At 31.9% G+C, this 12,341-nt stretch overlaps 1 protein-coding gene across 1 annotated transcript; it reads left to right on the top strand.

Moving 5' to 3' along the window:
• Positions 1-8,124: 8,124 nt before the first annotated feature.
• LOC137838903 (uncharacterized) lies at positions 8,125-9,474 on the top strand. Its single transcript, XM_068648112.1, has 5 exons — positions 8,125-8,198; positions 8,293-8,391; positions 8,451-9,147; positions 9,240-9,305; positions 9,409-9,474. The coding sequence occupies exons 1-5, from the start codon at positions 8,125-8,127 to the stop codon at positions 9,472-9,474; spliced, it is 1,002 nt and encodes a 333-aa protein (XP_068504213.1).
• The last annotated feature ends 2,867 nt before the right edge of the window (positions 9,475-12,341 follow it).

The raw sequence follows: 12,341 nt of genomic DNA, 5'->3' as shown, positions 1-12,341 counted from the left end.
TATTTGTTTAGTGTTTTTTATTTTAAAAAGAAAATCGATCTAATATGTGTAACACTACACTGATTGCTAAAGCTTTAGCAATTGTTCATGATAACTTTCTTTTAACAAGTTAAATTGAAGTGGATAACTAATAAGAAGCTCAACACAACAACAATTTGGAAAAAATATATCTCAACGCAATAATAACTTAGAAAAAATATATTTGAGGTGAGTAGAGACAAGATTAGATAACTAGTGAGAATTATTTCTTCAACTTCTTTTCTTTTCCTTTAATGAATTGTATTTGTCCTCTATATTATTTAGTTATTCCTCTTCATGATCAGTAGTTTTCTTCTTGAATTTTCGAATGTTTGTTATTAACATTGCATTTTTAAACAATAATATTTAAAAAATTATAAATTAATATGAAATATTTAATTTAGAAAAAAGTTGGACTCGATAAAAAAATTTAGTAACTCTTACAAAAATAGTTAAATTACTTTTTTATATTTTTTTAATTTATTTGAAAAATAAATTTCATTGGTCTACTTTTAAAAGGGTTGAATTTAATCAATTATGTTTTCAAAAAATTAATATTATCATTTATGCTAAATCAAGTGCATGGAATTTTTTTCTTACACGATTTAAAACTGTTACTACGTAATTATAACTACAAACCCTGTAATAATTTAATATTTTTTATTTATTAATTAAAAAATTGTAGTGACAAATTTTAAACAATCAGCATGTGTATCATTACAAGAAAATCATGAAATAAAAACCAATTTTTAGATACTAAAATAATTAGTTACAATAGTAACTAAATTAGAGACCATTTTAGAAACTAAAAACAAATTTGCTTTCTAAATTAGTTTTTATTATTGTTAAATAGTTTCTAAAATTGATATCTAATTAGCAACAAAAGTTTTAATTATCAATTATTTAGTTTCTAAATTTGGTAGTAAAAACATTGGTTGCTAATTAGATAACAATTTAGAAACTATTTAACAATAACAGAAACTAATTTAGAAACTAAATTTTGTTTTAGTTTCTAAAATGGTTTCTAATTTAGTTACTATTAGGGGTGGCAAAACGGGGCGGGCCGCGCGGGCCGGCCCGCAGCCCGCACCAAAAAACACGGGGCGGGTTCCCTTTTCTGACCCGCCAACCCACTTAAGCCCGTCCCGCATAACCCGTGGCCCGTGCGGGCTTACGACGGGGCGGGGCGGGCTGACCCGCCAACCCGCTTATGTGAAAACTGATGTGTGTTGTGCATGTGCTGCTCCGCTAGTGCCCTTTTTTTTTCCCCCAAATTCATTCACACACATTCAATTTGAAACCCTAAAAAATACAAACAACAAGCATATGCAACCGCAAAGCTGTCGTCGTGCCTATCTTCCTCCACAAACACCACTGTTTGTTTTCGCCGTCCTCCACCACCCCGCCAGTCGCTGCCATTCTTCCTCCACGAACACCACTGTTTCCGCCGTCCTCTACCGCCAGTCGCTGCCATTCTTCCTCCACGAACACCACTGTTTCCGCCGTCCTCCACCGCCAGTCGCTGCCATTCTTTCTCCACGAACACCACCGTCAGTTTTCGTCGTCCTCCACCGCCAACACCAATCTGCGACCGTCGCCCTCCACCACTATCAGTTTTCGTCGTCCTCCACCGCCAACACCAATCTGCGACTGTCGCCCTCCACCACCGTCTTCCTCCAAGTTCTATCTCTTCCTCCTTAACCTTCCACCATCTGCAACCGCCATTTTTACTCATGAGAATTTTTTTTTTCCATTACTTTTTTTCTGCAGTTTTAGGATTTTAGTCATTCAAGATTTGTGGAGCAACAACTTGTTTGTATTTGTTATTGTATTGGCTTTGTAGGTGACAACTTTCTGCTTTGGGGTAATTTTTAAATTCTACATCATGTTGGTTATGTTGCATTTATCTCTTTGTATCTATGGTTATATTTAGATAGATTCTTATGTTTATGCTATTAATTAATCAGGATCTTAATTTTGAAATTGGAATGGCTGAAGAAGAGGATATTAATATTCCCGAATGTGAAAATGAAATTGAGAAAGATGATTTTGAAAATCAATCTGAAACTGTTGAAGGTGACAAAAAGAAAAGGGATAAGACTACCACCTCTGATTGTTGGAAGTACTTTACTAAGATTGGGGTGGATAAAGATGGAAAAGAAAGGGCAAGGTGCAATAGTTGCAATAGAATATATCTAACTGGTGGAAGAAAATATGGCACTTCTCATTTAAATCGTCATATTATGAAATGTGATAAAAGAAAAACTGAAGATGTGGGTCAAATGATTTTAGATATGCAGGGAAAGTTGAAAGGAAAAAAGATAGATCAAGTTGTACATCGTGAATTGTTGTCTAATCTAGTTATTAGACATAATTTGCCTTATAAATTTGTTGAGTATCCTGAACTTAGGACTTGGATAAGCTACTTGTGTCCTGATGCAATTATGATTTCTAGGAACACTGTTAAGGCTGATATTGGGAGAATGTATATAAAAGAAAAGACAGTGCTTAGGGAATTGCTTGTTTCTATTCCTAGTAGGATATGTTTAACTTCTGATTTATGGACATCTATTAATACTGAAGGTTTCATATCATTGACTGCTCATTTTGTTGACCTAAATTGGAAGTTAAATAGCAAGCTACTCAACTTTTGTCATATGCCGCCCCCCATACAGGTTTTGAGTTGTCGAAGAAAATTTATGATTTTTTACAAGATTGGGGATTAGAGAAAAAAATATTTTCTATCACTTTGGATAATGCTTCTACTAATGATGTTCTCCAAAATACTCTAAGAAGCCAACTTCTTTTACAAAACGGTTTGATATGTGGTGTTGAATTCTTTCATGTTCGTTGTTGTGCACATATATTAAATTTAATTGTTCAAGAAGGACTAAAGGTGCTTGGTGAGGCTTTGAACCAAATTAGAAATAGCATCAAATATGTGAGGGGTTCAGAGAGTAGAATGGTGAAATTCAAACAATGCCTGAAAAAGTTTAGTGATATTGATGCATCATGTGGTTTGTGTCTTGATGTCCCTACAAGGTGGAACTCAACTTACTTGATGCTTCAAAGTGCTCTTAAATAACGTGTTTTTGGAAGTTTGCACTTGGTTGATGAATCTTATAAATATTGCCCTTCAGAGGAAGATTGGCAGAGAGCCGAAAAAATTTGTAAGTTCTTGTTACCCTTTTATGATATCACTACCTTGATTTCTGCTACAAGTTATCCAACTTCCAACTTGTATTTTTTACAAGTTTGGAAAATTCAAAGCTTGTTGATAGAAAATGTGAAAGATGAAGATGCACTAATTAAGAATATGGCTGAATTGATGATAGTCAAATTTCAAAAATATTGGGATGAATATAGTGTTGTACTTGCATTTGGTGCAATTTTAGACCCAAGGATGAAGTTAGAAACATTGAGTTTTTGCTTTGAAAAAATTGATTCATTGACTTGGGAGTTGAAATTGGAAAACATCAAGCAAAAATTATACAAACTTTTTGCCGAATATTCTAGCAAAGGTTTGAGAGCAACAACATCAAATACTCTAAAGCGTAAGCAAGGACAATCTTCATCCCCATCTACTTCTAAACCAAGTCTTTTTTATGTAAGTTGCTTACTTGAATGTACTTCAGTTCATTTTTTAGTTTTTGTTGTACTTGCCCCATGTTACTAACTTATTACATCTATAATAGGAATTAAAAATGCGCAAGCTTCAAGTAGCTAATCAAAGTGGAAAAACACAACTTGACACTTATTTGAATGAGCCAACTTTGGATTTTGATTTTTTGGAGCATATGGATGTGTTAGAGTGGTGGAAAAATAATAGTCAACGTTTTTCGGATCTTGCTTTAATGGCTAGACATTTGTTGAGTATTCCTATAACCACAGTTGCATCAGAATCTGCATTTAGCATTGGTTCTCGAATTCTTAACAAGTATAGGAATTCTCTTTTGCCTGAAAATGTGGAAGCAATTATTTGTACTTCTAGTTGGAAGCACGGATTTTCTGAAGGTAATTTATTTATTTTAACCAATTCTATTGTTATTGTATTATTTTTGGAAGCATGGATTTTTTAGGGTAAATTCATTCTTTCATTGTCATTGTTCAAATGTATGCAGATGATGGAAAAGATTATAATTATCAAAAAGTAGAAGATGAAAGCTCTTCTAAGGTTGCATCTAATGTTCTTGAAGTGGAAGAAGATGACATAATAGCAACTGCATAACAAGTGTTTGATGTGATAACTGCTCTTGATAGTTAATTATTGCTTATTTATTCAGTGTTGTTTTTGAATTCATCAAATCTCTTGTAACTATTGATGATGTGTATTTGTTTTTTGGCCACCTTATACAATCAATTTCAGAATTTGTGAGGTGTATTTGTTTGTCATACTTTCTAGTACACCGCAGGTTGGATTAATTCATAATTTCATATTACATCTATATATAATATTTTATTTATAAAAGTTATGCGGGCCAGCTCGCACGCGGGGCGGGCCTATGCAGGACGGGCCAAAGCGGGGCGGGCCAGCCCGCTTTGCCACCCCTAGTTACTATTCTAACTAATTATTTTGATTTTTAAAAATTGGTTTTTATTTCATGATTTTCTTTGTAGTTTTGATTTTTAAAAGATAAACTATAACATAAAAATATAAAATTGTTATAATTTTGTGTAAATTAGTTTGCAGTGGGTAACACTTCAAGGTTAAACAATTTAAACATTGTATATGAGTTTAATCCTTTGGTAAAATAATTTTTACTCATTTTATTTCCTTTTAAAATGAATTAGATTAGCATAAAATTAAAATATTAAGACACTGAATCAAATCAAGGCAAAGATTAAGAAAAACAAGGACTTAGTTAAGATATGCTTTTGCATTCATGGTAAAAGATTGAACTCGGTCAGATTTTAACATGTTTACGATGGAAACCATATTTTACGATGGAAAATAATTTTTAATTAATAGAATGAACAATTAATTTAAAATCAAATTGAAATCTATTTTTTTATTGTAGTTTTTTAGTTTCAATTAACTAACTTGATAAGTTCTTTTCAATATTATTTTAAAATAGATAAATTAAATTTACGAAATTAGAAAATAAAATTTAAATTTAATTTATCAAATAAAATATACTATTCACAGCACACAAATATCAAAATTACTTTTATAAAATAAAATAATAAAATTTAAATTTACTTGACAAAATAAATATTTTACAGAATTTTTTTTGAAAAATTTAAAATACTTTTTATGTGATTAACATATTTGAATTACTTATTTAAATCATCAACTTTAAATTTTTAAATTTAGTGTCTAAATATATATATATTTTTTAAATTATTTAAGATTTTATTTTGCAACATAACTTTTAGACAACATCATAATTAATACATGTATATATTAAAAATAAAATTATATAATAAATATATTACAGTTTGTTATAAAAATGATCAAATTTTGTCTCTAAATAAAAAATTATCCTTCAAAATAATTATATAAGTTAATTTTGTCATATCAATAAGTGTTAGTACTCAATTAAATAATATGACACAGATAGCTTTTTGAATATATATTTCTTATTTTTAAAATATTTTATTATACATAAAATATGTTATAAAATTATTTTCTACATTATTAATACTAGTGGAAATACATGAACGCGTTAATATTTTTTATTTTTATCATTAACATTTTCAAACTCATAATAATACTACAACAATAAAGAAAAAACGATTTAATATTTTATACAACAATAAAGAAAAAAGAATTTTATATTTTATATTTATTAATAATTCTCAATTTAACGGAACAAAATAAAAGAAAATGAAAAAATGATCAATTTGATAAAGAGGAATAAAAATTTTGTCTGCCTCCAAACAATGAGTTTAAAGGTCTGGTTGCGAAAGGCAGGACAAACAACAGGTTACCATTTCAAATCCAAGTTACGAAGACTCAATCTTCCATAATAGTCATTTTTTCATAATGTAGCAAACTTCTTCCCTGCCTCACGCGAGAAAGATCGTGTCAGAAATCATACACTGTAAATTCTATTGGCGAATTTGGAAAAGCTTCGATGTCATATTAGTGATGAGAAGAATAGGTGATCTGTGAAGAAGGGTGTTATTGGAGTGAAGAAGAATAAGTTGTTTTGCTCCTCGTTCATATGTCCATCCAGATCGCCCATGTCAGACATTCGAAGATGGTCATCCGCCAAATACTATTGATGGAGGTCACAATCACAGATTGAGTCATCTATGAAGAAACAACTTTTGTCATTCACTCATATTTTTTTGCAAAGCAAGAATAAGAAGTCAAATAATAAGAAGGAATAATAACTATGATTTTTAAGAGAGATGAAGACATGAGAAAAAATCTGTTCCACGTCGTACAAAACATTTAATAAATTACTCCACATTCAAAATTTGAAATTAGTAACTACTTTTTACAAAATGATAGAATATTAATTTCAAAACTAAAAGAAAAAAACTGTTTCCAATTAAATATAAGAATAATTAGTTATTTATTAAATACTTAAAAAAATAATGAAATAACTTAACTGTCCAAGATAAAACAATAAAATAAATATTAATATAAGAATAAAATTAATAAAAATTAAAAAAACGTTAAAAAAATATAATAATATAAAAGTATTTATCTTTATTATAATTAAAATTTATAATTTGATTATGGATATAATAATCGAATTCAAGTCACATATAAAAAAACATAATTATAAATGTATTACTAGTTTATATTATGTTTATATTTTGATATGGTTTAATTTTATGTACACAATAATTTTTTTAAAAAAAATTAACTTATAAATTATGTATTAAGTACTTAATATACAAATTTATAAATTTTATTATATAACAAGATTGAATAATAGATAATATAACTATGATAGTTTTTTACTTTTTTTTATAAATTTTTATAGGTATTAAAAAGTGGACTTTTTAAGTCTAATTCCACCTCACAAAATTGATTTATAAGGTAATGTTTACATCCACTTATAAAGAATAAAATGTTCTAATCTCTAGTCGATATTGGATCTCCAACACATCTCACTCATAGCGAGAGTGATAGCTTATGCGTGGGAAAAACTATTGTGGGTGAAAACTGATTTTCTAGGTGAGCAATCAAAGGCCAAATAGTTATCATCCAAAGGAACAGATGCTTTCTGGTGAGTATCAAATTCAAAACTTGAAGAAGAATGTGGTTCGTAAATGGGTTGAGATAACCCTGAAGTATCCCTCTTAATTTAATTTATTCATTGCTGATAAAAAAAAAATCAAATTCAAAACAATCTGACGAAGCAGATGTTAATGAAGTAGCCCCATAACCAGTATCATCCTTGCTAGAACAACTGCTGAAATGGCCGCTGGTTTAAAGATTCTTGTCACCAGCATACGAAGATCCCTTAGCAGCATTTATTTCATGTGGATCATACCATTGAAAATTCTAAAAGTCATCTTCACCATCTGTAATAACAATCTTTGCAAAGTACTTATTGGGTGTAACAATATCATCTAACCAAACTTATTGCTTTCAAAACGTTTTGCCTTATTCAAAGAGAGATCCTCAAGTCACCTCTTATACCCCGTTAGAAGTCAGTGTGTTGCAATTTGTTGACCATACCTTGTTCATGTGTGAAGACTCTTTTAAAAGTGTTTTGACTATAAAAGAAATTCTAAGGGTTTATGAGATTGGTTCTGGACTGAAAATCAACTTTTATAAATCTAAACTACTTGGCATTAACATTGAAAGGAATGCCCTACGCCTCTTTGCAAATACCTTAAATTTTTCTCTCATGGGGGTACCTTTCAAATACTTGGGAATTGTTGTTGGAGGTGACCCAAGAAAGGCTTCCTTCTGGGAACATATCCTTAATAAGCTAAGAGAAATGCTGAATACATGGAAAGGAAGATTCATGTCATTGGCGGGTAGGATTTGCTTGGTGAAATCTGTTCTACTTGTCTTTTTTTAAAGCTCCAGCATTGGTGCATAAAAGAATTATAAGTATCCAAAGAAGCTTTTTGTGGGCGTGGAGAAGAGAGAAGAGAACTATTGCATGGGTGAGTTGGGAGAATTTGTGCAAACCGATGGAGAAAGGGGGTTTGGGGATCAAAGATATTAGGAGGTTTAATCATGCTCTTCTAGCCAAGTGGAAATGGAGGTTAGTGAGTGATGAACGAGGGAAGTGGAAAGACATCCTTGAGTCAAAATACCTAAGGGGAAATCTTTGAAGACCGGTGTGGGCAAATCTTCAGTCATGGTGGTGGAGGGATCTGGCCAAGGTATGCGGAGAGGATGCAGAAGAAGGGTGGTTCCAATCAGCTCTTCAATGGAAAGTTGGCTCAAGAGATAAGGTCAGATTCTGGGAGGACCTACGGATAGGGAGCAATAAGTTGTACAACTTGTTTCCTAGATTGTTTTCCCTATCATTGGACCAGGGTAATAGAGTGGGAGAGATTGGAAGCTGGGAAGGGTCGGAGTGGAGGTGGAGGTTGAGGTGGAGAAGGGAGAGGTTTGTGTGGGAAACTGTACAAGGAGAAGAATTGTATAGGCTTATTTCTGCAGGCTCCATTAAGAGGGAGGATAAGGATAAGCAAATATGGAAAGGTGATGCTATAGGAGGTTTTTCGGTGAAATCAGCCTATGACTGCCTTGGAAATATTGAGGAAGGGCAAGTTAAAGGTATTCTCTATCATCTTTGGTCCACTAAAGCTTTTCCCAATGTTCTAACCACTGCTTGGAGGATTCTATTGGATAAGATGCCAACACGTAGTGGCCTTAGTAGGAGAGGAGTGCTAGTGTCACATATTGGGTGTGAGATGTGCAGGGCTATAGAGAAGACATCTCAACACTTGTTCTTTGAATGTGCCATTGCTCAGCGGGTTTGGTATCTTTGTTTTAGGTGGATAGGCATCCTGGGAGTTCAACATAAGGATCTGAAGGTTCACTTTGAAAGTTTTGATTTGGTTCACTTGAACTCTAAGCAAAATCAGTTGTGGAAGGGAATGTGGGTGGCAATTGTGAATGGTATTTGGGAGCAAAAGAATACGGTTATTTTTAAGCAAGGAGTACTTGATGCGGAGGAAATATTCCAGATGGCTCAACTAAGAGTGTGGCAATGGATGAAACATAGGGACAAAAACTCTTTCTTCTCCTTTCCTGATTGGAACTTAAATCCTATGTTGTGTATCAAAAGTTGTAGGTGAAAGGGTCTCTTATGAAGAAGGAGGGATCAATGTACCTAGTTAACGGGAGGCTTTTAGGTGATGTAGGATGTGCTCTTCGAACTCCCTGAACCATATGCTTGAATCAGAAAGGCAACCTGTGTGTTGTATGGGTCTGCTTTTTAGCATTTGAGATGGTTTATGCAGGGATGGTTTATGAATGTGTTGCAGGTTTTTGCCTCTTTGCTTGATTTTCCAGCAACCAAGAATTGAGCAGGTGGAGCAAAGTGAAGGGAAGGGGAAGGAAAAGAAGGATCTTGATTTTTCATCACATGCTAAATAAACCCAAGCTGAAAAAGCTGATGAAGTTCCTGAGGATCCCAACCTATATAGCCTATCTTTCGCTTGGTTTATTGCTTATGTTCATTTGGTTACGTGGCTTGCTGCTACATAATCTGTTCTAGGTGTAGGACGTGTAGCACATTTTTTTATACAAAGTTGGCTTTTTTAAACTCTACTGATGTTGCTTGGTGGCTGACATGTAACAAAGAGTATTATGAAGCTTTAGGAGGATTTGGATTTATGAGGAAGTTGGGTGTTGGATGTTGGGTGGTGGAATGATGTTATAAGGTCAAAAACCTTGGTCTTCAAGCTACGCTTAAGTATTTGGAGGGGAATTTCCCAACTTCTCTATAGCCAAATCTGGTTGTGGGTGTTGTTTTTGCTGCTGCAGGTCTGGTAGGAGAGGCAGTTTCTATGATGTACTGTTTTTGCTTGTTGTTCCTTGTGGGTTTGTATGTAGCTATGTTATGGTATTAGGAACAGTTTGAAAATGGAGGTGCAAATAGTGGAGGGTACCTCGGTGAACCAATAAAGGATGCTGCATAATTGTGCAGCAGGTCTTTCTTTTGCTTGTTAGTTTGTAAAAGGGTTGGGATACCCCTAAAGTATCCCGATTTATTTAATTTTATTATTTGTTGATAAAAAAACTCATTTTTGTTAATTCTTTCAAATTCAAACTCAAGAACACTGGACAACACAACACTTAGGAGAACAATTTAGGGTCAAACGAAAACAAAAGCCTAATTGGATGCAGAATTACACAACAAAAGCAGTCACTTAATGCCAAGAGGCGTATCTCCCAATTGAATCTCACCAATTACAATAGCAACAAATTGTATTTAAATCTAACCCTAGATTCTTCACTCGCTTCGAAAATTATTAAATTGAAAACAATACGACCACTACAGTTTCGTCGGGTATGAGAAGCAATCAAACCCCTCAGGTAATTAACAAAAAAACCCACTAGAAATTGAAATATCAGAAAACCCTAAAATTTGACCAGTTCGAAACCCTAGACACGTGAATAAGTCCAGAAATTATCAGGAATTGGGAGGAAATATCAAGTGAGTAAGAACCAAAACCAGGAATTTTGGATAATACACAAGGAAATACAACGATCATGTGACCTTGAAAAACCTAATCGAAACCCTAACCTAGAAAACGACAAGGATTGAGAAAAGAGTGACAATTTTGAAATCAAACGGAAGAACATATCGGGAATTAAATGAATTAGGGACTCGATTGAAGAATTAGAAGCAATAACTAAAAGGAGATGGAAGATCGAAAGGGAGATCATCTGCTTCCTCATATTGTTTTGATATTGATGTGTTGGAGAAGATGTGTAGGAGATCCCACATTAACTAGAAATTAAGAGCATTTCATTCTTTAACTGGATGAAAACATCACTATAAGCCGATTTTATGAAGTTGAGTTATTAGGCTTAAATTCTACTTCTTAATATGTATCAAAGTCACTTTGTTAGTTAGGCTTATCAGATCACTCACTATCGGGCCGCGATCAGACCATTCATAATATGTTGTCCCACACACAAGCTATCATTTTCGACGAGAGCGAGGTGTGTTAGAGATCTCACGTCAACTAGAAATTAGAGCATTTCATTCTTTATAAATAAGTGCAAATCTCACTTTATAAATCCGTTTTATGAGATTGAGTTAGGTTTAAATTCATTTTTTAATAATAGATGTCAAGATCAAATTCAACAAAAAATTTAGATAAAATCACATATTTTAATATTACTTCAATGTACTCTACAATTTTTTTTTTTTTTATCAGCAACTTCAATGTACTCTACATAAAAACTCATTTTTAATGAAACAAATGTTGTAATTTTGAGATAAACAATTCTAATAATGATTACCACATTTTACATTATAACTTGTTTATTTAAAATTTAAAATTATTTATATTTTAAAATTGTTTGTAATGTTTTATTTACATACGATATTTATTTACTTATTTAATATGTTTTAAAATATACACCTTACATTATATCAAGTAATGTAAAAAAAACAAATGATAATTCAAATTAACATGTATAATTTTATAACATCTTTTATTATAATTATTTTATGATATTATTATTCTAATTCAAATATATTATATAAAATTAGTTTTTTTTTATATATATATATATATATTATAAAATTTACTTTTATTATAAACATTAAATTTATTCTCAAAAGACTTGTGTTGTACTGTTTGAAAGAATAGCCTATCACCACTGCAATCTAAATGGCAACAGAGAGATTCTGCATATTTTTTTTTGGTAATTTGTTAGGACTCTTTCTTCCTGCACCTCCTTACCTTCTTCTCTCACCTCCATAAATTTTCAAATTTCCAAAAATACCCCTCTATAATATTCTAGATTATGTAATTCGGAAGTCATTTTTTAAATTTGTAATTACCTTCCGGATTACATAACGGTAGCCTTTTTTCAGATACATGATTACTTTTTTCAAATGAGTTTCCAAATTACATAATCCGGAAACTACTTTATGAGGTGATACAAAAAGGAGAAAAATGTATTTTCATGGAGATGAGAGACGAAAATATGATTTGTTAGGTGTGAAGATCAATGCAAGTGCTCCTAATGGTTGTTTTGATATTGGGGGAATGTTTATCCAACGATAATAATAACATGTCAATTAAAATTATTTGTTATTATTTTTAAATTGTTTTGTTTTCATCAAACTAAATTTATATAATAAATATATTATATTTTAAAAATAAATCCCGGATTTGTGTTTACATATGAGAGAAAATTCACGGTACCTTCT

The sequence above is a fragment of the Phaseolus vulgaris genome, chromosome 4 (genome assembly GCF_000499845.2).
Source record: "Phaseolus vulgaris cultivar G19833 chromosome 4, P. vulgaris v2.0, whole genome shotgun sequence".
Lineage (NCBI taxonomy): Eukaryota > Viridiplantae > Streptophyta > Magnoliopsida > Fabales > Fabaceae > Phaseolus > Phaseolus vulgaris.
The sequence above is the reverse complement of the archived record's forward strand: the minus strand, read 5'-3'. Positions and strand labels throughout refer to the sequence as shown.